The sequence below is a fragment of the Phlebotomus papatasi genome, chromosome 3, assembly GCF_024763615.1.
Source record: "Phlebotomus papatasi isolate M1 chromosome 3, Ppap_2.1, whole genome shotgun sequence".
Lineage (NCBI taxonomy): Eukaryota > Metazoa > Arthropoda > Insecta > Diptera > Psychodidae > Phlebotomus > Phlebotomus papatasi.
This window is the reverse complement of record NC_077224.1, coordinates 87726404-87747625: the sequence shown is the minus strand read 5'-3', so window position 1 is coordinate 87747625 and position 21222 is coordinate 87726404. Positions and strand designations below refer to the sequence as shown.

The following is a 21222-nucleotide window of genomic DNA, read 5'->3' as shown; positions in this document are numbered from 1 at the left end:
AAAATTATTAGGGAAATTTTCTGTTTTAGACAATTTCAAGTTTCGCTTTTTAGGGCAAGGGTAGGTTTTCTGTGTTCTGGGAAATTATTTCTTTTGCTTCTCGGGGCTAAGGGATACTTTCTGTGTTTTGGGAAAGTATTAGATTCGCTCCTTGGGCAAAAGGGACATTTTCTGTGTTCTGAGAAATTATTTCTTACGCTTCTCGAGGCAAAGGGATACTTTCTGTCTTTTAGGAAATTATTAGATTAGCTTCTTGGGCAAAAGGGACATTTTTTGTGTTTTGGGAAATTATTTCTTTCGCTTCTCGGAGCAAAGGAATATTTTCTGTGTTTTGGGAAATTATTAGATTAGCTTCTTATGCAAAAGGGACATTTTCTGTGTTCTGAGAAATTATTTCTCTTCTCGGGGCAAATGGATACTTTCTGTCTTTTGGGAAATTACTAGATTAGCTTATTGGGCAAAAGGGACATTTTCTGTATTTTGGGAAATTATTAGTTTCACTTTTTGCGCAAAAGGGATATTTTCTGTCTTTTGGGAAATTATTAGCTTCGCTTCTTGGGGCGAAAAAAAAACATTTTCTGTGTATCGAAAAATTAGGGAAATTATTAGTTTCACTTCTTGGCGTAAAGGATCATTTTGTGTGTTCTGGAAAATTATTTCTTTCGCTTCTAGGCGCAAAAGGATATTTTCTCTGTTTTGGGAAATTTTAAGTTTGTTCCTTGAGGCAAAGAATAAATATTTTCCGCGCATCGTGTAATTATTTCTTTCCTTTCTCGGGACAAAGGGATATTTTTTATGTTCTGGGAAATTATTTCTTTCGCTTCTAGGCGCAAAGGAATATTTTCTGTATTTTGGGAAATTATTAGTTTCACTTCTTGGGCATAAGGGACATTTTCTGTGTTTTGAGAAATTATTAGTTTCACTTCCAGGCGCATAGGGGTATTTTCTGTATTCTGGGAAATTATTGCTTTCGCTTCTTGAGGCAAACGACATTTTCTGTGTTCTCAGAAATTATTCCTTTCGCTTCTATGCGCAAAGGAATATTTTCAGTATTTTGGAAAATTATCAGTTTCTCTTCTTAAGACAAAGGGAAATTTCCTGTGTATTTGAAAATTATTATTTTCACTTCTGAGGCTAATGGAACATTTTCTATGTCTTGGGAAATTATTAGCTTCGTTTCTTGAGACAAAAACACATTTTCTCTGCATTGATAAATTAGGGAAATTATTAGTTTATCTTCTTGGGACAAAGGGAAATTTTCAATGTCTTGCGAAATTATTACTTTCGTTTCTTGAAGGAAAGAAAGATTTTCAATGTCGAAGTGCCCTACCCTTCTTCACTACATTTCTGTATTCGTTTTTGCGCCTAAAATATATAAAGTTTAAACCTTTTATAGTATGATGACATGTTAATTATTAATGATTAATTATACATACCAGAAGGGATTTATATGGCAAAAATACTTCAGAACATTCTATCATTTGGTGTGCTTTGAATTTCCAAAGTTTGAAAAGCTCTGAATTTGTAAAATGGGGAAGGGTGTAATTTAATAAAAGCTCTCCCAGAAGGTACAAAAAAGGACCCACCTTTGTTAAAGTATGTCACTTGAAAAATTCAATATCCCTAAGTGATTCTTAATTGCTGGGTGGTCTAGTGTGAGTTTGGGATTTCCTTTTGTGTGGGGTTAAAGTTGAGGAAATAAAATACACACCTGCTTAACTGGCTTCCTATACAGCACGGATATCCCCAGATTCATGAATGGCATTGTAAAATCCACAACCTGCAAGAGAAATTGAACACAAGAGGGATATTTTTCACACAATTCAACCATCCCCAATATTGTATTTTTGTGCTGTTCTAAACACAATAACTCGGGTATCTTGTTGAGTATTGTCTCCCCTCTTGGAAAAGCCACAAAAGGAAAACCCACTCGACAATATGCTCTCACCTGTTCTCGATCGAAGGTGATTGTTAAATCGGCTATAGCTAAATCTGCTCGTTGCTCCAATAATTCACGTACCATGCCATCCCATTCCCTTTTTTTTTATTTTATTTCATTTTATTTGGAAAAGAAATATTGCAACGTTACTTTGAGATAAGGTAAAAATTAAAATTGGTTAAACTGCAAATCTCACCCTGTTTCTTTATTGTAACTGCCATATCGGCCATCAGGTGCAAGTCTCAGGGTGTAATTGAAACCCAAAATCTTGGAGATTTCGTGAATTAAATCAATTGCATATCCCTCAAATTGATCATTTCCTGTCAATTTCTCTGCCGAATCCTTCCTCATGCAATAAGGAGAACTCTGCAAAAGTCCAAAGAGGGTAAAGGTTTGAATAGTGAGATAAAAGAATCGACATTCTAATGGATTTCCCATGTTCTCTAAGCTTCCTCACATGCTACTTTCACAGGAAAATCTTTCAAGGGATGCAATGTTTCTCAGAAATTTTCTGACAGACTCATTTATTTCATGAGAATTCATGTCAGAAACTATTTCCCAAGACATAGTTGATTGTCTTTTATAATACCTATTCACAGGATTAGAATTGCACTGAAAGGAAATTGCTCTGTACTAATTTTTTACTGGAATTGTTCGAAATGATTGAAATGACTTAATTCGACTTATAAAAGACTTTTACTTAATTTTAATTATTTTCCCTAAAATATTTTTTTTAGTACAAACTGTGTTTATTTAATGATAATTTGCATAGTCTTTAATGCTGCTATTCAAAATATTAAAGGTGCACTTAAAAAAGTTCTTGTGCATTCATTTTAATATTGTATTTATTTTATTTTAATAATTACTGTTTTAGTACAAGCGACGAATATAGAAGAATAATAAAATATCTGGCAATCTTTCTACGTTTAATGCATTTTTTCAAAGCAATAATAGAGATTTCGAAGTTCAAGTATAACGTATAGCTGAAAATTTGTATAAAATATGGATTTTTTAGAACTCATTTTGTACTAATTTTATTATTGCAACATTTCAGTTAACTCAGAAGCTTTTCAGTATGCATTAAAAATTTTGTCGTATAATTTACGGCTTTGGTGATTAGTACATAGCCTGTACCAGGGGGGGTGACATTAGCTCTGAAAAATGCGACCAGTTTTATTGTAAATTTTTTACTGTTTTCATACACGTTTCACGAGATATCTCCGAAACTATGTAGGTTGCTAATTTGGGGTTTTCGGTTGCCCATTCTATATTAAATTGGCTTTTATTTTGTATTTGTAATATTTGCTAATTCATTTTACAATGACAGAAAATAGATAATGACCTCAAAAATTTTTTCGGCACGCTAGAAACATGGGAAACATAGGAAACGTCATGCCCCTGGCCTGTGCTAATTTATTAAATTTGTTTTTGACCAGTTCTAATTGCAGAGAATTTTAGTATTCATTTTGTACTAATTTTATTATCGCAACATTTCATCTGATTGAGACGCTTTTCAGTATGCATAAAATATTCTGCTTTATAATTTGCAAATTTTGTGATTAGTACAAATAAAGCCTGTACTGAACTGCATGAACTAACAAATAAATCTAATAAAATCTAATCTAATTTATTAAATTTGTTTTTGACTAGATCATCCGTAACCTAGATGTACAAACCGACTGAATTAAATTGAGTAAGGGATTTAATGTATTGGAATTTTGAATAACCTAAAAATCTGTCAATGAATTCCCTTTAACCTAGAATAATATTTGAACATTTGCAAAACAGACCAAGTACTATGCCACTCAACTAACCAATTATTTTTCATAAAAAAAAATCTATAAAGTTTTAGTAGTTGCGCCAAGTAATGCCATAGATTTTTCTTTTAATAATTGAAATAAGAATTTGGTACAAAACATTAATTTTAGTACAAAGTCCTCGATAAATGTTGTGTACTAAATTACTTAATTAAAAGACAATAGTTTCGCAAGTAGATTAAGAGATCTAAAAATCAATTTTAGATCAAGAGTACTAAAAAATTCCGGTATGGATCTTGAAGTACTAATTTGTCCTAAAGCATTGAAATTATGAAAAATTTCAAGAGGAAAATTGCATTGTAATTGTATTGTAAAATGGCAGTTACCAGTTTTTTCATGGAATAATTCCTAAATATGGAACTGTCTATTTTTAGCAGTACAAACTTCTACAGTGTACAGTGAAATTTACAGTGATTCTCAAAAGTTTCTCAATTGAAATTTCTTTAGCGTGTATTAAAAAATCATTTAGCAAGTATCATTGCGAACCTTTACTTTCAAAGTGCTCTTCTAAATTTTTCTATGAAAAGGAATTTGGTTCTAATATTGCATTTTTATGGTTCCTAGATGGTTTATGTCTTTTTTGTGTAAAATAGTTAAACGTTTTGTCATGTTTTTGTCAATGTTTTGGGAAATGTAACTTCTCCATACTTAGTTTTCTTGTACTCTGCAGAAAAAGGAGTGAAATAACCTTAAATTTGTAAAAAGTAATGTTCCAATAATTTTAATTTTTTAAATAAGTTCTTATGGTGCTATTCAATTGGAAAATGAAAAGGGAAAATCTTCCTCCTGAACATTTTTAGTACATGGCCATTTGCTAAAAAAGAATGTTCAGGAGAAAGATTGCATTGAAAAATGAGAAGGGAAAATCAGAAATCTTTTTCCAAGAAAAAATGTCATTTAGCACATGGCCATCATTAATATTTATTAGCACATGGGGAAACCTTTCTCATAGGCGATTTTTTTTAGTACATGGCTATCATTAGTATCATTATAAATCTTCGTGCTAAACATTTTTTGTGTACTAATGATACTACAGATAGCTATGTACTAAAAAAAATGTTCAAGAGAAAGATGTCCCTTTCTCATCATTCAATGCAATAGCACCATTATACGTTTATGGGATTTACGGGAAATGAGAAGGGGACATCTTTCTCATGAACATTTCTTTAGTACATGGTTATCATTAGTATCATTAGTACATGGAGAGATCTTTCTACTGAATATTTTTTCTTGAACATTTCTCCATGTACTAATGATAATAATGATAGCCATGTACTAAAAAATGTTTAAGAGAAAGATGATCCCTTTTCATTTTTTATGTAATAGCACTATGATACGTTTATGAGGTTTACAGGCTACAGCGAGATACTTTCTTTAGTAGTTTTTAGATTTGAAGTTCTATCCTTGTTCTAAAAATTTGTGAATATTTTGGTAGAGTCAATATACCGAATTTTTCGTTTTGAGTAATAATTTTCGAATGTGTACTAATAAATTTGTGTACTAACCGTTACAAATCAAAATTTTAAGTGGTATTTGGTTAGCTAACTTGACTTAAAATAATGGGAGGTTCAGACCTAAAGCGGTCTTAAAACTAGAGGTTTAGACCAGTTCCCGTAGGTCTCAAAATACTAAATAGCGTGCAATTTAATTACTTTTTGGGAGTCTAATAGGATATTTGTCTTTAATAGTCCAATCCTAAGTTAAATGTTCCCAAAAAAAATCATGATTGATAAGAAATTAGAGCAGTTAAGCCATTTGGCTAAGCCTTACGGTGTTATCACACTTGCACATTAAAATTTTAATGTGATTCACATTAATTGTCGCTTGTGAGCGTCCAAATATGTTATTTGTGTCTTCGAGTCACTTAATATTTGGGGTTTTTCTATTTATTGATAAAGAAGTGGACTTGGCCTGCAAAAATAAGTTTAAATTTACCTAAAGCATAAATATTTTTCACATTAAAAAATTAAAGAGAAAATCACATTAATTTTTCGCATTAATGCTATAAATCAATTTAATACATTTTTTGCGGGCCAAATCTACCTTTTTATCAACAAATAGATCAAATTTTGAATGTAAAATGATTCAAACACACAAATTACACATTTGGAATCTCACCAGCGACAATTAATGTGAATCATATTAAAATTTTAATGTGCAAACAGTTAGGTCTGAAGCCCGTATAAGGCTTAGTAGCTATATGGTTTCACTTTTCTGATTTATTATTAGTCAAGAATTTTTGGAAAATTAAGATTAAAAAATGAATGTTATGAGCAAATGACCCATTAAATTCTGGAAAACCAATAAAAGTGGTTTCTGTTTTTGATTTTTAAAACCTCGGGAACTAGGCTAAAGCTCAGGTCTGAAGCCGGTATAAGTTAACTGTGTTTCAAAATCATTTAAAATTTTTCCAAGCTTATTTGCTGAGAAAACTGAGAGTAAGGAAGTAATTTGAGATGCCCAGTTGCTTTGACTGAGGGTGATGATCTTAAATTTCATGAAACTTTCCACCTAAACCCCTTTGCAAACATCATGGTTCAGTGAAAATTCGATACTTACGAGAATTGTTGTGACAACAAGTGTCTTATTCTTGAGATTCTCCACAATTTCCATTTGCTGTTCTCCGTAGGTCTTTGTGAAGTTAACACCCTGCGTTGAATTCCATGTGCCGGCTTTTCTCAATCCCAGAGGCGAAAGCTCTACAATGTCCAGGACAAAATCCGTTCGGAAGCCTTGATGGTCGAATTTGATGACATCGGTAAGTCCACGAATTTCCACCTGTACAGAAAATAACAATTTGAGCCTGCAGCAGTAGAGCTTCGATAGAGCTCAGTGTGGGATGTTTTCATGCGATAAGAGATAATTATTGTTGATTTGAGGGGAATTAATATGATTTTAGTTCACATACAATCTTCATGTAATTTATGAGGCTGTATCCGTGGGGCCAAGTGTCTGAAGCATCACAGGATAGGGGTTGAATATCGATCTGTTGGCTGGTGTCCAGGTCATGGAGAGCCTTGGCAAACAGGTGAACTGCATCGTACATGAGGGCTGTTTCCGTTCGTATCACGGAAATATTTGTCTATACATACAACAACCGGAAAAAAATAACAGAGAGAGAGAAAAAGAGAATTTCAGCACGAATTTTTAATTAATCAGCCTGAAGGGATAAATGTTCACTGTGTTTTTGTTCTGTAGCCCTTTTTGTTGTTCAACACACATAACAATTACTATTTGAGGAAGTATTTTTTCTCAATTATTTTCCTGCGGGCTAGCAAAAACAGCCGTTGGGAGATTAATTAAACCACAATGAGAGAGAGAATTTGTTGTTGGCAAATAATGTCTGCAATTATTCAGATAATGTTCTGTTTAAAATTCTGTTTATTGCACCTACTACCCTAATCCCTATTTGAGTCGATAAGCTCTTTTGAAATTTCATTGAGATGTGGTCAATATTTTAATGGGGCTTTCAACATGTTCGATTGTTCTAATGTGATGCACTAATTTATGCTATGTATCAGAATTTTGGACTGACAGCATATTATCACATAATTTCATTCTCGTACATTTAAAGCCAGAAACGTGAAGGTAATCCAATTTCATACTAATTTTTATTCCTTTTAACAGGATTTATGATTTTAAATTTAAATTTGTTGATTAGAATTAGTTTTTAACACAAATCTGTTTCAAATTAAAACATTATTAAAATATGTTTATAAGCTATTTCTGACGAAGTTTGAATTATTTAACTGGCCAAATGTTTAATTATTTAATTTTTAAACCGGTAGAAAAGGTGTGGTAAAACATCCCAGGCTTTGCGAAGTACTCGAACTCGCGACTTAGATGGTATACTTCAAAAGTGCTTTCGCATCATTTACGTTTACCGGTTCTCCACCGATTTGAACCGATTCAAAAATCACTTAGAATTCAACAAAAATAGTTTTAAGAGCAAAAGAACTGATTTTCGGACAAAAATTACCTATGGGTTCACAACCGGTTCATTACTGATTCATAACCGGTTTTCAGAACCGATTGAAATACTCAAAAGATATCCCAAAATAGCTTAGGAGTAGCACAATTGATTTTCTGGTAAAAAATGTACACCGCTATGAATCGGTTCATTACCGGTGCATAACCGATTCGAACAGATTTACTCTTTTCAAAAATTCCAACGAGCCTAAAATGACCCCATACGATTAATAAATGCGCTCAGTAGAGTTTTTTTTAACCGACTTTTAAAAATAATTATTAAGAACGATTCCACGATATTATTCGAATAAGGACGTAATATCCGCCTGGACAATCTCTAAAACTTATCTAAAAATGTAAAAAACACACGACACGTTTTCGAGCAATCCGAAAAAACGTGGTTTTACAAGGGACAGTTAAAAATCCCTTTGAAAACAAAAATTCATTCTGAAGATCATCAAAAGTGTTACTGTCACTATTGTGCAGAAACTATACTTTATCCTTTTAAAAATAGAATAAGGCACTTCATTTGATCTTCGAGGATTCTAAGGAAGTTTCACTTTATTTCAAAAGACAGTACAGTATAAAAAAGAGATGGCAAGACGTCCCAGCTTTGCAGAGTGCTCGAACTCAAACTTTCCGTATGCTTTTTAGAATCATACCGTTTTACTACCGATTAAATTGATTGATAAATAAAAAAATCATTTTGAAATAAGAAATTGCTTAAGAAAAGTAGGTTTTAGAATATTTTAGCATGAATAACAAGCTTTCGAACAAATAAAAAAGTAAGTTCGTTAAAGAAGATCTTGGTACTACACCGACTAATGACTGATTAAGTCCAATTTGCCCTCCAAAATGGTTAAACATTTATCTTCGAAAATTCAATATCGAAATGGTTTTAGAGCATAGGTGTCCCAGAACGAAATATTCGCCTTGATTACCTCTAAAATATATTCGAAAATGAAAGAAATCGTAGGAGCCGTTTTCGAAATAAACCGAGAAAACATGGTTTTGGAGGGATACGATGGGGGTGAGAGTAAATGAAAATAATAGTGTCCTAGATAATTTTGACTTATGGGAGGGTCGTTGAAAACCGGAAGTCGATATCTTTTATTGTTTGGCCTCTAGCCGTCTCACAAGCTTTCGAAAAAATAAAAACTATTCTTGAAAATTTTTGAGAAAGATACATTAATTACGGGTACTATACCGAATCATGACCGATTAAGTTCGATGCAGTCGGGTTGGAAATTTCAAGATCTTTTCGCATTTCGTACGCTCCCAATTTTACAATATATTTTTCTGTGCGTATGTAAAAATCAAATTTATTTTGGCTTCCCTATTAACCCATCCCTGATTTAGGGCTTAAGCATTATCCACATGAAATTAAATATTTAAATACATTAAATATTATAATCCGAGCACGTTCTTTGATTGGGTAGAGGAAAGCACTCAGCTTTGTCCAATCAGAAACACGATGGAATTAAAATATTCTAAGGAATTTTTTTATTATTGCTTTATTCCAGATATGTTTTTTTTATGTTTATGGGATTAATTATTTAGATAGATTTCCTTGATTCAATTACATTGAACAATGCATCACGATGAAAGAAAATCAACGCTTGATTTATGCTTTTATATTGCTTGTGATGATTTATGAATTTAGTATAACGTATGACTTGTACTAAAAAACATGTCTCAGTTTTAGTACTAGGTCATGCTGTTGGCCAGCAGTTTTGAGAAAATTAGAGAGATTAAAATGATCGATAGGTCAACTTAAATAAATTTTCTATCTGTAATAATTGTAAATAAGTTTGCACTACTCTGAAAAAAATTTTGAATAATGAAATTTTAAATGAAATTTGGTCAAAAGGATGTTATTTACCAATTTGATAAATCTTTTTCTTGCATTTTATATAGAAAAACATCTTTTTGACAAATTTTTAACAAGATCCAGTTGGCCGCCAATTTGACAAAACTTTTCCGTATTCTGTATGGAAGAACATCTTTTTTACAAACTTGTCTTATTAATTTGACAATACATTTTTTTCAGAGTAGTCACTACAACTGTTCTAAAATATCTCGGCTACAGTAACTGATTTAGTACATCATATGAAACTACGAGAAATAACTACTACTTTTTCCATTTCAAATATCAAAAGTATTGGTAATATTCCCAATGTCATTATAAACGGATTTGATTTTAGTACATTTAGTACAAAGGAAAAATAGAGAAAGGATTTCTATGTAGAAAACACTTAGCATTTATTGTACCTTATCTTTTTATTGCTATATTTCATGAGAATACTCAAAATTTCTGTTACAAATTAATTTAGTACAGTGATGTACTAAAAAATGTACAAACGGAAGAGCAGCATTTTTAGTTTTTAATGTGTCATAACACCATAAGCTAGACTTTGGAAACATTTTTACATAGATGAAATAACCCAGTGACAAATTTTTAGTACAGAGAGCAATTAGAGCATGTGGCCTCTAATAACTCAGTTCGTATAGCACTCGTCTAGTTAACGAGAGGTCTTCAGTTCGATTCTGAGTGGAGGCAGGAATTTTTCTTATCTCCACTCCGGAGAAAACTGGATGATTTGAGTCTCATTTGCTCTGATTGACGAGTCTTTGTACATAAATACAGGGGCCCATCAAGCCTAATCTAGTTATTCCATTATTTCGGCGAGCATTATGAAATATGTATTTTTAGGTAGCTTTTAGTGCACGATTTCGAAATATATCAGACTTATAAGTCAATTCTCTTTAGGAAAAAACTTGCCAATAGTCTTCAGTGCCTATATGCAAAAACGTATGGAAAAATGAAATGTTGAGAGGCCACTGCATAAATACAATTAATATTGAACAAAAGTTCGTAAAATTCTCACAATTTTTAGTAAATTTTGGATGAAATATTTCTTGCATATAGATAGGGTTTAAGGGACAACAGTGGACAGAGTGACGATATAATAAACTTTCTTCCTTTTATGCTTTTGGGTGAAATTGCAATGGGAAAACTTTGTTAGTAAAATGTGGAATTTATCCAACTCACCATCTTCCCAAAAGGCACCTTCCTTCCGGATTTGGTTTCCCCATAAATCCACGTGTCAATTGTGTCTTGCACGATTGGCTTCTCTGGATCAACGAGCCGGAAGGAGGTGATATTCGTGCCACCGTACTTGAATTCATCCAGATGCACCATGTGCAGGTCCAATGATGTAATGAGGTAACTATGGTAGTCGCTCATCATGCCAATCTGTTGAGCTTGCTTCAGTACCTCGTAGATTTTGTCTGTGCTGCAGTCCAGAACAATGTGGGACTCTGCGGAATTCTTGATTTGCTTCAGAAGTGGTCGATAGTCACCGGAATCACTCAATTGACGCACAGTGATGGGAAGTTCATTGGGTCCATGGGCTTTGAGGAGTTCCTGCAGACGTACCAATCCCTCATTGGTTTCATAGATGATGGTGAAGCTCTTCCAGCCCCAAGCACGGACAATGTCCACAAAAGCCTTGGAGAGCATACTGGGATGGGGATAGAGATTAACGAGACAGCTCTCACGGCGCAATCGATAGTCCCAGCGGGTTTCGAGATGGGGAATCTCCATGGTGTCACAGATACTCTGAATGTGACTGGCAGTGTGGGCAGATTGTGGCCCAAAAATTGCTGCCACTCCTGTTCGCAGCAAGTGGCAAACTCGTTTGCTGGCATGGAAGCTGTCCAGGGGATTTATCTTCTCAACTTGTGCAGATAATTTAGAACGCGGCAGGACCGTACGATCAGCATTTATTTTCTCAACGGCATAGCGAAAGGCCACCTCTTGGGTGTCATCACCAGGATGGAAAAGTCCTCCTATTGCCACCCATCCGAGAAAGATGAAAAAAAATCATAGGATGAGATGATTTAAGTCATATTTTACCCTCAAGACTCTCATCTTTTCTTATGGCATGACAAGTGAGTGGATTTACGGGGTATCCTTTCACTGTTCCTTCATGGACGCAATCAATGCGAAGGAAGGCGTGAGTATCGTGTTTTTCATCCTTTGCAGAGGGTTGAAAGTTTCATTGGGAAAGAAATTTTCCTACGTGATAAGCTTGTAAGGGATTTTCTACCATTCATTGGTTTGCGGTTACAGTTACACCAAGAAGGATTTAGTTGGAGAAAAGGGTGACTGATTGGTGTTCTTATTTGTGATTCATATAAAATTTATTGCAGGATTTTAATATAGGATTTGAAAGACAAATTTTGGGTCAAAATTTTCATAACCTAGAATGTTCATAACCTCACAATTCAAATAACCTCCAAATAAGTTTTAGGCATTCGATGAAATTAAGGTGTGAGTATTGATTTTTTTTTAATTTTACAGTCAATTTTGAGAAGAAATATATCTTTAATGAAATGGAAATTATGTGTGGTGTCACGATTTGCTCAGAGTTAACCTCAAAAATTCATAACCTACCTAAATACAATCAGCTGAGTTTAGCAAATAATTTGCTGTTTCGTAATTTTTCAATGTCTAAAATTTTTGCGATTATTTGAATATTCTTCCCAATTTTAAGGTATAGAGACAGTGCCCAGTGTCCATGCTTGATACCATTGGAAGCTTCGTAATGACTACATTTTTCCTATGTTTCTCAATAAACGTGACTCCGAAATATATTTTAAAAACTGGTCACTTTCCCATAGTTTTTAAAATATGGTTTCGAGGAGTCGTATATATATTGTGAAACTTAGAAAATTTAGTCATTACGAAGCTTCAAATGGTATCAAGAATGGGCACTTTCCCTTATTATGGCTTTTTATCTCTAAATATAGGTCCTTGAAAATTGTTTCGTGTTATGGGATAAAGTCCCCATTTTTATGACAAAGAGATAGCAAATGTTTAAGCTGACTAATTAGGGCTAGTATGTGCCACTAACGGCTAACATTTCTTCATTTGCAACGGAATTTCAATTCTTCGAATGTACATAACCTCAAAATTAACATGATCCCACGAGGCACATAACCTTAAAACGGACTTTATATTTAGAAAATCTTAATGCATTGAAAAAAAAAAGAAAAAATAAACAAATAAAAAGAACAAAAAAAAAACAACAAATAATATGTTTATTGAAAGTAAGGTTAAGTTGAACCACAAGAATTGATGTTCAGTGAGTGTTAAAATGTATGAGAAATTAAGCTCTGGTTAAAACATTTACAGTAGACTCTCACTCAATTGGCCCTTTTTCAATCGGGCGAAAAATTTTCTTGACAATTTTCACGTTTAATTATGAAGGTAATTTGCTCAAATTCGCTGTAGTTCTTCCTATTTTATCGTAATTCCTCATAATTGAGCACTTTTTGTGGAATTTACAAAGGCATTGATGCCAAAATCTATCGATAAACCGGATGACATTTTGCCCCAAATGCCCGATTGAGAGAGAGTCTACTGTACAAACTTTTGGGTGGTATACTGAGAGCTTCTCAATGAGACAGTTCTTATTGTCTTAATATCATTTTCTCAAATTCAGTTATCATCGAATGCCTTTTGACATAACATGCAAAACATTACTTAACAAAATAGATTACAAAGAATCTCAGCTAACTTCTAAACTTCTACTTAAGCGACAGTACTTCCAAACAATCCTTAACTCAATTAATCTTTAAGTTTAAAGGTGGTTTTAATTACAAAAACTCTGTACATAACCTCAAAAAATTTGGGTATTATTTCAAAATTCGTATAAATGTCGTATAAACTGGTCTTTTTAATAAAACTTCCTTCTTGTAAAATTTAAAAATGTATCATAAAAATAGACAAATAACGAAATCTCAGGTTATTTTTCAATAAAACGTATTATGAAGTATAACCTCTAAAACAGGGGTGAGCAAGAACCGTTTAAAACCGAATAAACATCAAAATAAATTTGTCCATGTAGCGTTTAACCATTGACGTACAACTTTCATTTAACGTTTGTTCGGTTTCAAACGGTTCTTGCTCACTTCTGCTCTAAAACGTTAAATTGAATGGAATGTCTTTTAAGATAACCTTCAAGGAATTATGCTTCATCCAGAAAAAGAGTATAAAGAATGCCTAACTAAATCTTAAACTTGTACTTAAGTGAAAGATTTTGTAAACAATCCCTAGCTTGATAATTAATTGGACTATAATGTGATTTCTATTACGAAAATAATATACATAAGGTAAAGTGTCCTCGAGTCGACCAGTTCCTCGACTCGACCGGTGGTCAATATTTGAATGTTTTAATTGTGAATTTCTATAAAATTGTCACTGATGCGTATTTATTTATGCAATAATTGACCTATTAATGTTAGATCATACGCCAAATATTAGTGCAAATATAAATAAATTGAATAAATAACTCTACCTGGTCGAATTGAGAACACTTTACCTTAACCGCAAAAAATCTATTATAATTTCAAAATTCATATTGTGGATGAAATTGTTGTCAGGTCAAATTAATTTATTTATAAAAGTTGCTTTTATTCATTTAGAAACAAATCAATAAAAAAACAGACAAATAGGTTATAATGAATTTTGAGGTTATCTCTTCCTGGAACCTATTAAGCAGTATAACCTCAAAATTTATGTTAATTTGAAGATTCTTGTGAGCCTTTGAAATATTAAAATTTATTACCTAATCTCTTAATTTACCTCCTGAAAGTTTTAATAAACAGCCGAACAGGTTATGTAATTAGCTGGAATTTTGAGGTTATCTTTTCAATAACTATCAGGCCTATTTTAAATCATAAACTTTGAATGTGTATAGTATATTTAAAAAGAAATCTAAAATAATTAAAAAGAGAACAAGAGGACGAGTTTTCTTTACAAACTTCCTTAGAGATATTTCTCTAGAAGTCTGCAGTATATAATTTAAAATAATTTAAATGAGGTTAAATTTCACGTTTGGCAGTTCAATGACATTTTGAGGGACAGAATTAACCTCTAAACTCTATGATATTTCTTTTTGAAAAGATTATCGATCCTCAAGAGGTAATAGAATCTAGCAAAGTAGTATTACTTTAAGGTTATTCTAGAGCACTCATATTTTACAACATAACCTCTAAAACAAATTTGGGGTTTTTTGATACTGCAAAGTATTCAAAATTACTGCATACTGCATCTATTACTACTTTTTGGGAAATTTTGAAGATTTCTTAGACGAATTTAAATTAATTAGGTTACGGCATTTTGAGGTTATCTTTATAAAAACGTAAGGTCTCCTTAAGTTTTCACTGTAGGGTAGAGTCAGCCTTTTTCGCCATGTAAGCACTTTTTCGCCACCTAATATAAAACAACTAATTTAAGGCATTTAAGAATAAGTAGCATTTTAACACTCATAATATGTTCTGTTCTAATATCCCAATACGTTATTACGTCTCTTAATTAATTGAAATTCGTTTTAAAACAGGTTGCGAAAAGTACTGAAACAAGAATAATTGGGGAAAATGCATATTTTTCAATGATATTCTCTAAAATTCTCGAGACGTATACTAGATATATACATAAATATTGCTTCAAAGTATCTTTATACAAAAACTCATTTTAATCTGACAAAAATATCACACCTTACGAGGCCCCTAGAGCTTAATGGTGGCTAAAAGTACTGACTCTACCCTACTTCAGTTCTGTTCGGTATCAATGCTTGTTTGACTAAAGTATTTTTCCATTTTACAAAATTCCACTGCTGCAAATACAGAATTTCATTTAAATTCACTTCACATTTGATTGCAAATTTCTAATCTATTTGATAATAATCGAAATTAGACCGATTGACATCAATATAGTAAATAACCTAAATGAGTGTAATTCAATGAACTAGAATTTTACAATTTCACTCAATTTATGCAGATTGCGAATTAGTTTTCACTCAATTTTCCTCGAACTACTTGCTCAGCTTAGTTAGAATGTGCTTAACTCCTATGTTATTGAGTTGCAGCTTAATGTTTAATTCATTTACAAAGTTTTCGAGTTTATGAATATTCGACAATTTCCGTATGTGTAGCGAGAGACTGGAGGGCGGGAAAATTTTCTTTTGCAATTTCACTAAATTTTGTATGAAATTTTTGGGAATTTTGATATTTAAAATATTTGTAGGGGGTTGGCTATTCATTTTTTTCCTCATTTTTAAATTATTTGTATAGGAGTTTAAATAATTTGTCACGAAAGGAGAGGCCGGAAAATGTAAAAGCTGTGAGGGAAAATTGTTTGGGGTGGGTGGAAAAATAGGGGGAAGGAGAGCTAAATACACCCAATGAGTTATAATTTTTTATTATCTTCAGAGTAAATTCTTGGGGCTCGAAATAATGTTGGTTTGTGGGTATTTTTTTCCTTTTGCAAGGGATGAGGATATATATTTAGGATCTCTTGTGGATTTGCATAAGAAAGGATAAGTCCCTAAGTATCACTGGGGAATTTTACAGAGGCATTTTGAGGAATATTCCGAGGGGGTTTGGGTATTTTTTTCATCTTGTCTTTGAGTGTTTGTCCTGTCCGGAAGTTTATGTTGATGGATGGAGGGGTTTTTTCTGTGGTTAACTCACCAATTTTGATGATATCTGGCAGACAATGGGTGGTTTTGGGACACAAAATCGCACAAAACACTTGAATTATCACAAAAAATCGATTCATCTTGCACGGAAAACGTCTCAAATTTTGGGGATGGTTTAGAGAGAACTTTGAGCTTTCACGAGGGATGCCATTTGAGGTGCTTGAGGTGCTCCTGACCACTGAAACTCTTCAATGGATAATTTTCACTGAGACCACGATAGAGTTAAAAAAAGAATGACTCGTCACCATTGTCAGAGGATAGCTTTACAACTAAAACACTGGCTGTCCAAGAATTTTCGGATGCTGCGCTTCAGTCAACCGTACAGTACTTTGCTTGTATTGGGATTCGATTATTTTCCCCTGAAAAATTCTCCTCATAAGTCCTTCTGTCCCTTTCTGATAAATTTTCCAGAAAGGGATGCTGTTGATGGTTCAATTGCTTTTCTGACAATTTTACTGTTGATATATCTCCAGTAAACACAGTGGAAAAGCTCAACGCTTGCGCACAAAAAGCTCCTGGATGCTCTTTCAGGATTTCCACGAGACAAAAAAGGACAAAAAATGTCCAGGAGAAAGAGATTTTCATGCAAAATATCTCCCCACTTTCGATGAATTTCATCCCGGTATGCCGGAGAGCTTTAGCACTATATATCTATACAAAATTCAAGGGGAAAAAGCTCTCCAGTTTCAACTCATCTTAGCTGAGACATCTCATCCATTAATTCATTTTAATCGTCACCCTGTACTTTCCCGGGCTTTCTGCCCCCTTGTGAAAATTGCACATATCCCGCATGGAAATAATTTTTCTCTCCAAGTGTTTAATTTATATCGACACAGTGGGAAAATTGGTCTTTGTTATTGATCATTGATGATGCTTTCACATTTCCGAATGTACTTTTCTATGAAGCTTTTTATGCTTGTTTCTGCCCATAGTGAGAAATGATAGTGAATCGGCGTAAAATTTATGAGATTTTCTGGTGCCAAAAAGAATCCAATTGACCTTCTTTGGACAGACAGATTGGCATGGGAAGTTTGTGAAGTTATTTGGAGAATGTTCTTGTGAAATTCTTTAGTTTCTCTTTGGAGCATTGATTTAGTTTCAAATATTTCAAACTGAAAATTTATTTAAAAAATGCAAAGATTGTATTTAAATTTCTTGCATCTCATTGAATTTCAAAAGAAATATCAGAGAGATGACATGATAATTTATTTTCTATAGTATCGACTGTCGATTTTGAAAACTTTAAGCGACATTTGCACTTCCTGTAAATAATATAGGTATTTATTAGCTGTCACATTATTTTAAAAATGTCACAGTGAATGGGTTTACAATGTGTAAAATGTCGACATTCGCTTAATCACTGAGAAAAAAAAGGTGCGATTAACTTTTATTCCTCGTAACTTTAACACTTTTTAGGTGTAAAAATATATCAACATTTTTTAATGTTAATTTTACACCTTTTTAAGTGTAAAATTAACATGAAAAAGGGTAACTTTAAGCTATAATACACCTAAAAAGCATAATATTTACACCGATTTCGGATCAATAATGCAGGGTAAAATGAACATGTCCGGAATGTTATTTTAATTTTTTCGGATTTCTCTCAGTGATCTAACAGATATAGCTTTATCGATACTATTGATTCGATAGTGTCAAAAAGTTATCATTCCATCCTAGATTTTTTCCAGAGTAACACGACATTCTGAGTTGTTAATTTTTCATAGTCATTATATTTTGTCTTCTGATAACTCTTTGATAAGTTCTGATATCTGCTTCCAAGTGGTTCGTTAATATCTTATCGAAAAATAATGAAAATTAAATTTATAACGAGACCTATTTTTAAAAAAAGACCATAAGTTGGTATCTGTTACCGTTTGACCTCTAAGTTAGCATGAATGAAAGGAGGAAATATCCTACAGAATTTTCAATTTATTTAGTAATTATATAGGACAAATCATTCTGGATACAATAATCACAAATCAGAGGATAAGCTTTCGGTGTGGAGAATGCGATACCCTGAACTTGGTGCACGGAGATACGATAAGAAAGCCTTAGGGAATGATTCGGTCACCATTAACTTCACAAAATACCATGGTCCACCAGTAAACAATAATCACGAGGCAAAGTCAACAAAACTTGGCACAAAATAAGGGAAAAGAGGAAGACCAAGGATGGAATTAACCAAGGATGGAGGAGTTGAATGCCCTGATATCAGGTGGACCTTTGTCTCAGCGTTTACACTGAAAAATAATTCAACCCCATAAGTGACGAAAGGGATGATCAAAGCCGTTAAAGCCCTAATAGAAAAGAGTCCGGTACACAATAGGTTAAATACTTGGTATCGTCTAAGTGTACACTGGGCATAAAAAACCTTTTTGCATTAATCGTGTTGAGCCCTACACTGAGAAAAAAAAACGAGGTGCGAATAACTTTTTTTCCTCATAACTTTAACACTTTTTAAGTGTAAAAATATATCAATATTTTTTAATGTTAATTTTACACCTTTTCAAGGGTAAAACTAACTTGAAACAGTGTAACTTTAACCCCTAATATACCTAAAAAGCATAATATTTACACCGATTTCGGATCAATACTGCCAGGTAAAATAAACATTTCCGGAATGTTATTTTAACTTTTTTGGATTTCTCTCAGTATAAAAATTAAGTTTGTCTTGCCCAAAAATGGGCTACGTCAATGATAAGTGGACTTGCCGACCCGAATATTGCCCGAAATACCTTAGGAGCAATATAATTAAATTCCGGATAAAAATTAAAATCGAATGAATGGATTGAAATTGGCTCATGTTCCCCAGGAATTGCAAGACCTTTTTAATGAACCCAAATATGAGATCATTCGGTTGAGAAATAAGCTCTCTAGGGGTTTTTTAACCTTCGACCTTGAAAAACATATACAAATAGTCCAAAACCGCAATGTCCACGTTTTTCAAGGTCGAAGGGTAAAAAACCTCTAGAGAGCTTATTTCTCAACCGAACGGTACCATATTTGGGTTCATTAAAAAGGTCTTGCAATTCCTGAGGAACATGAGCCAATTTCAATCCATTCATTCGATTTTAATTTTTATTCGGAATTCAATTATATTGCTCCTTAGATATTTCGGACAATGTTTTGAGTAAATTATAAATCATTTCAAATCGGTTGTGAACCAGTAATGAACCAATTACGAACCGATAAGTTTTTTTCCAGAAAATTCTTCCTATTACTCACAAAACTATTTTGGGGAATTTTTTGAGTGATTTATGAAACGGTTCAAATGGGTTGAGAAGCGTTAAACAGTAAATATTGCGAAAGTTTTTTTTAGAAGTAGCACCTAAACTAAATCATGAGTTCGAGCACTTTGCAAAGGCTGGGACCTAGGTAAATTTTAGTTGCATTTTATTTATTAATATTCTTGTTTATTTGGCCATTAAAAAGCAAAATATTTTGAATAAAATTTGGTTAAAAAGAAGTTTTTCCACATCGATTAGAAAAAATCTTCTGTCAAATTGACCAAAAACGCTTTCAATTGTATCCTTTTAACACTTTTAAACAAATAACATTCCAAGCATTCTATTTTAGTAGAATTATTGTGAAAACAATTGTTTTTTTTTATTTATTTCTTTTTTATTTCACATCTAGATCTATGTTATTAATGGCATAGTATAGCTTTTCTATTCATATTGATTATCCACTCATTGTTGAAGAGAACAAAGCTTTTAAAGCTCAATAAAGCAGAGTGTTTATTGTTTGAAAACAAAAATAAATGAAATGTGTTTTTATAGTGACTAATAAGCAATTTCGAATTTATATAGCTTTATTGTTATATTTTTGTGCTAAAAAAAATGGCTCATTAATTTCCTTTTAATGATGGACAAAATACAATGTATTCATTGTTTTTATTGGAATATGAAGATTAAATAATTTTATAGCTGCGCTGAATAAATATGAATTATCTAGAGGAAGAGAAGAAATCATTACAATGATTTATAATAATGTTTTTAAAACGACATATTAGAACTTTTTAAAATGAAATTAAATCAAATATATTAACGTAAATCACCACGTCACTAGCGCCATTAACGGGAGAAAACTCCCACAAATGGCGCTGAGAACTGTTCTCAATTTTAAAATCTGAAGTTTTTTGTCGAAAAATTGTGACCAAAATCTAGGGGTCACCGAAAACCGGAAGTTGATATCCTTTACCGTTTAAGCTCCAGGGCGGTGAGAAGTTGGAACAAAAACGATTATATAACTGCTCTCTTTGAGTTCGATCGATAGAGTAGAGAAATAGTATAATTTTTAATTATTTTCTTTTTGCAAATGTGTTTTCTGTAATCCGAAGACCTTTTTATGTATTTCAAAAACAGTTAAATTAATTTTATTTCACATAAAAAAAATTATTTTCCTGGAGATGATCATTTTTCGTGAGTCAAAAGTTTGTTGCCTCATTGGGAACAGTGATTCTAAATGGTCAAAAACATGCAACTAACTTAATGTAATCCGGATATATTTTGATTTTATGTCATTTGAGAGGCATATGATGGGTTTGTACATTTCTAAAGTTATTTATGATAAATATATGTATAGAAAAGCGATGATGAATCATAAGAAATAAACTGTTTTTGATAATTTATAATTTAGGACGAAAATTATATATCAGAAGAAGTTCAAAGATGAGAAATTATTAAGGGGATTCTGCTGGGAAGACTCTTCGTAGTCAATTGTTTATTTTATGGAAAATTCCGACAGGTTAAACATAATATATTCAAAATTTATGATCAAGAGGCACGAGTACATTCAGAAAACGTTTACTGACAGACTCAGGATTTTGAATCAGGTTAATAACCAGATTAAATGTATTTCTGATAATGATCTCATAAAGCTCTAAAGCGTTATGACAAAAGAAAATATTTTTTTTATAAAGAAAAAACGAAATGTGGCCGATAGATCA

At 32.6% G+C, this 21222-nt stretch overlaps 1 protein-coding gene across 3 annotated transcripts in view; it reads right to left on the bottom strand.

Moving 5' to 3' along the window:
* The window catches only part of LOC129806229 (glutamate receptor ionotropic, kainate 2), a 49738-nt gene extending 33140 nt beyond the window's left edge, over window positions 1–16598 (bottom strand). For 2 of the 3 annotated variants that reach the window (XM_055854659.1, XM_055854660.1), the window contains exons 1-7: window positions 16267–16598; window positions 10778–11577; window positions 6665–6838; window positions 6316–6534; window positions 2136–2305; window positions 1949–2036; window positions 1712–1780 (exon numbers count right to left, since the gene is read on the bottom strand). In XM_055854659.1, the coding sequence (XP_055710634.1) occupies window positions 1712–1780; window positions 1949–2036; window positions 2136–2305; window positions 6316–6534; window positions 6665–6838; window positions 10778–11577; window positions 16267–16354 (1608 nt within the window). In that variant the 5' untranslated portion in view covers window positions 16355–16598. The remainder of the gene's footprint in view (window positions 1–1711; window positions 1781–1948; window positions 2037–2135; window positions 2306–6315; window positions 6535–6664; window positions 6839–10777; window positions 11578–16266) is intronic. The other variant, XM_055854661.1, reaches the window with a different exon arrangement.
* Window positions 16599–21222: the final 4624 nt, after the last annotated feature.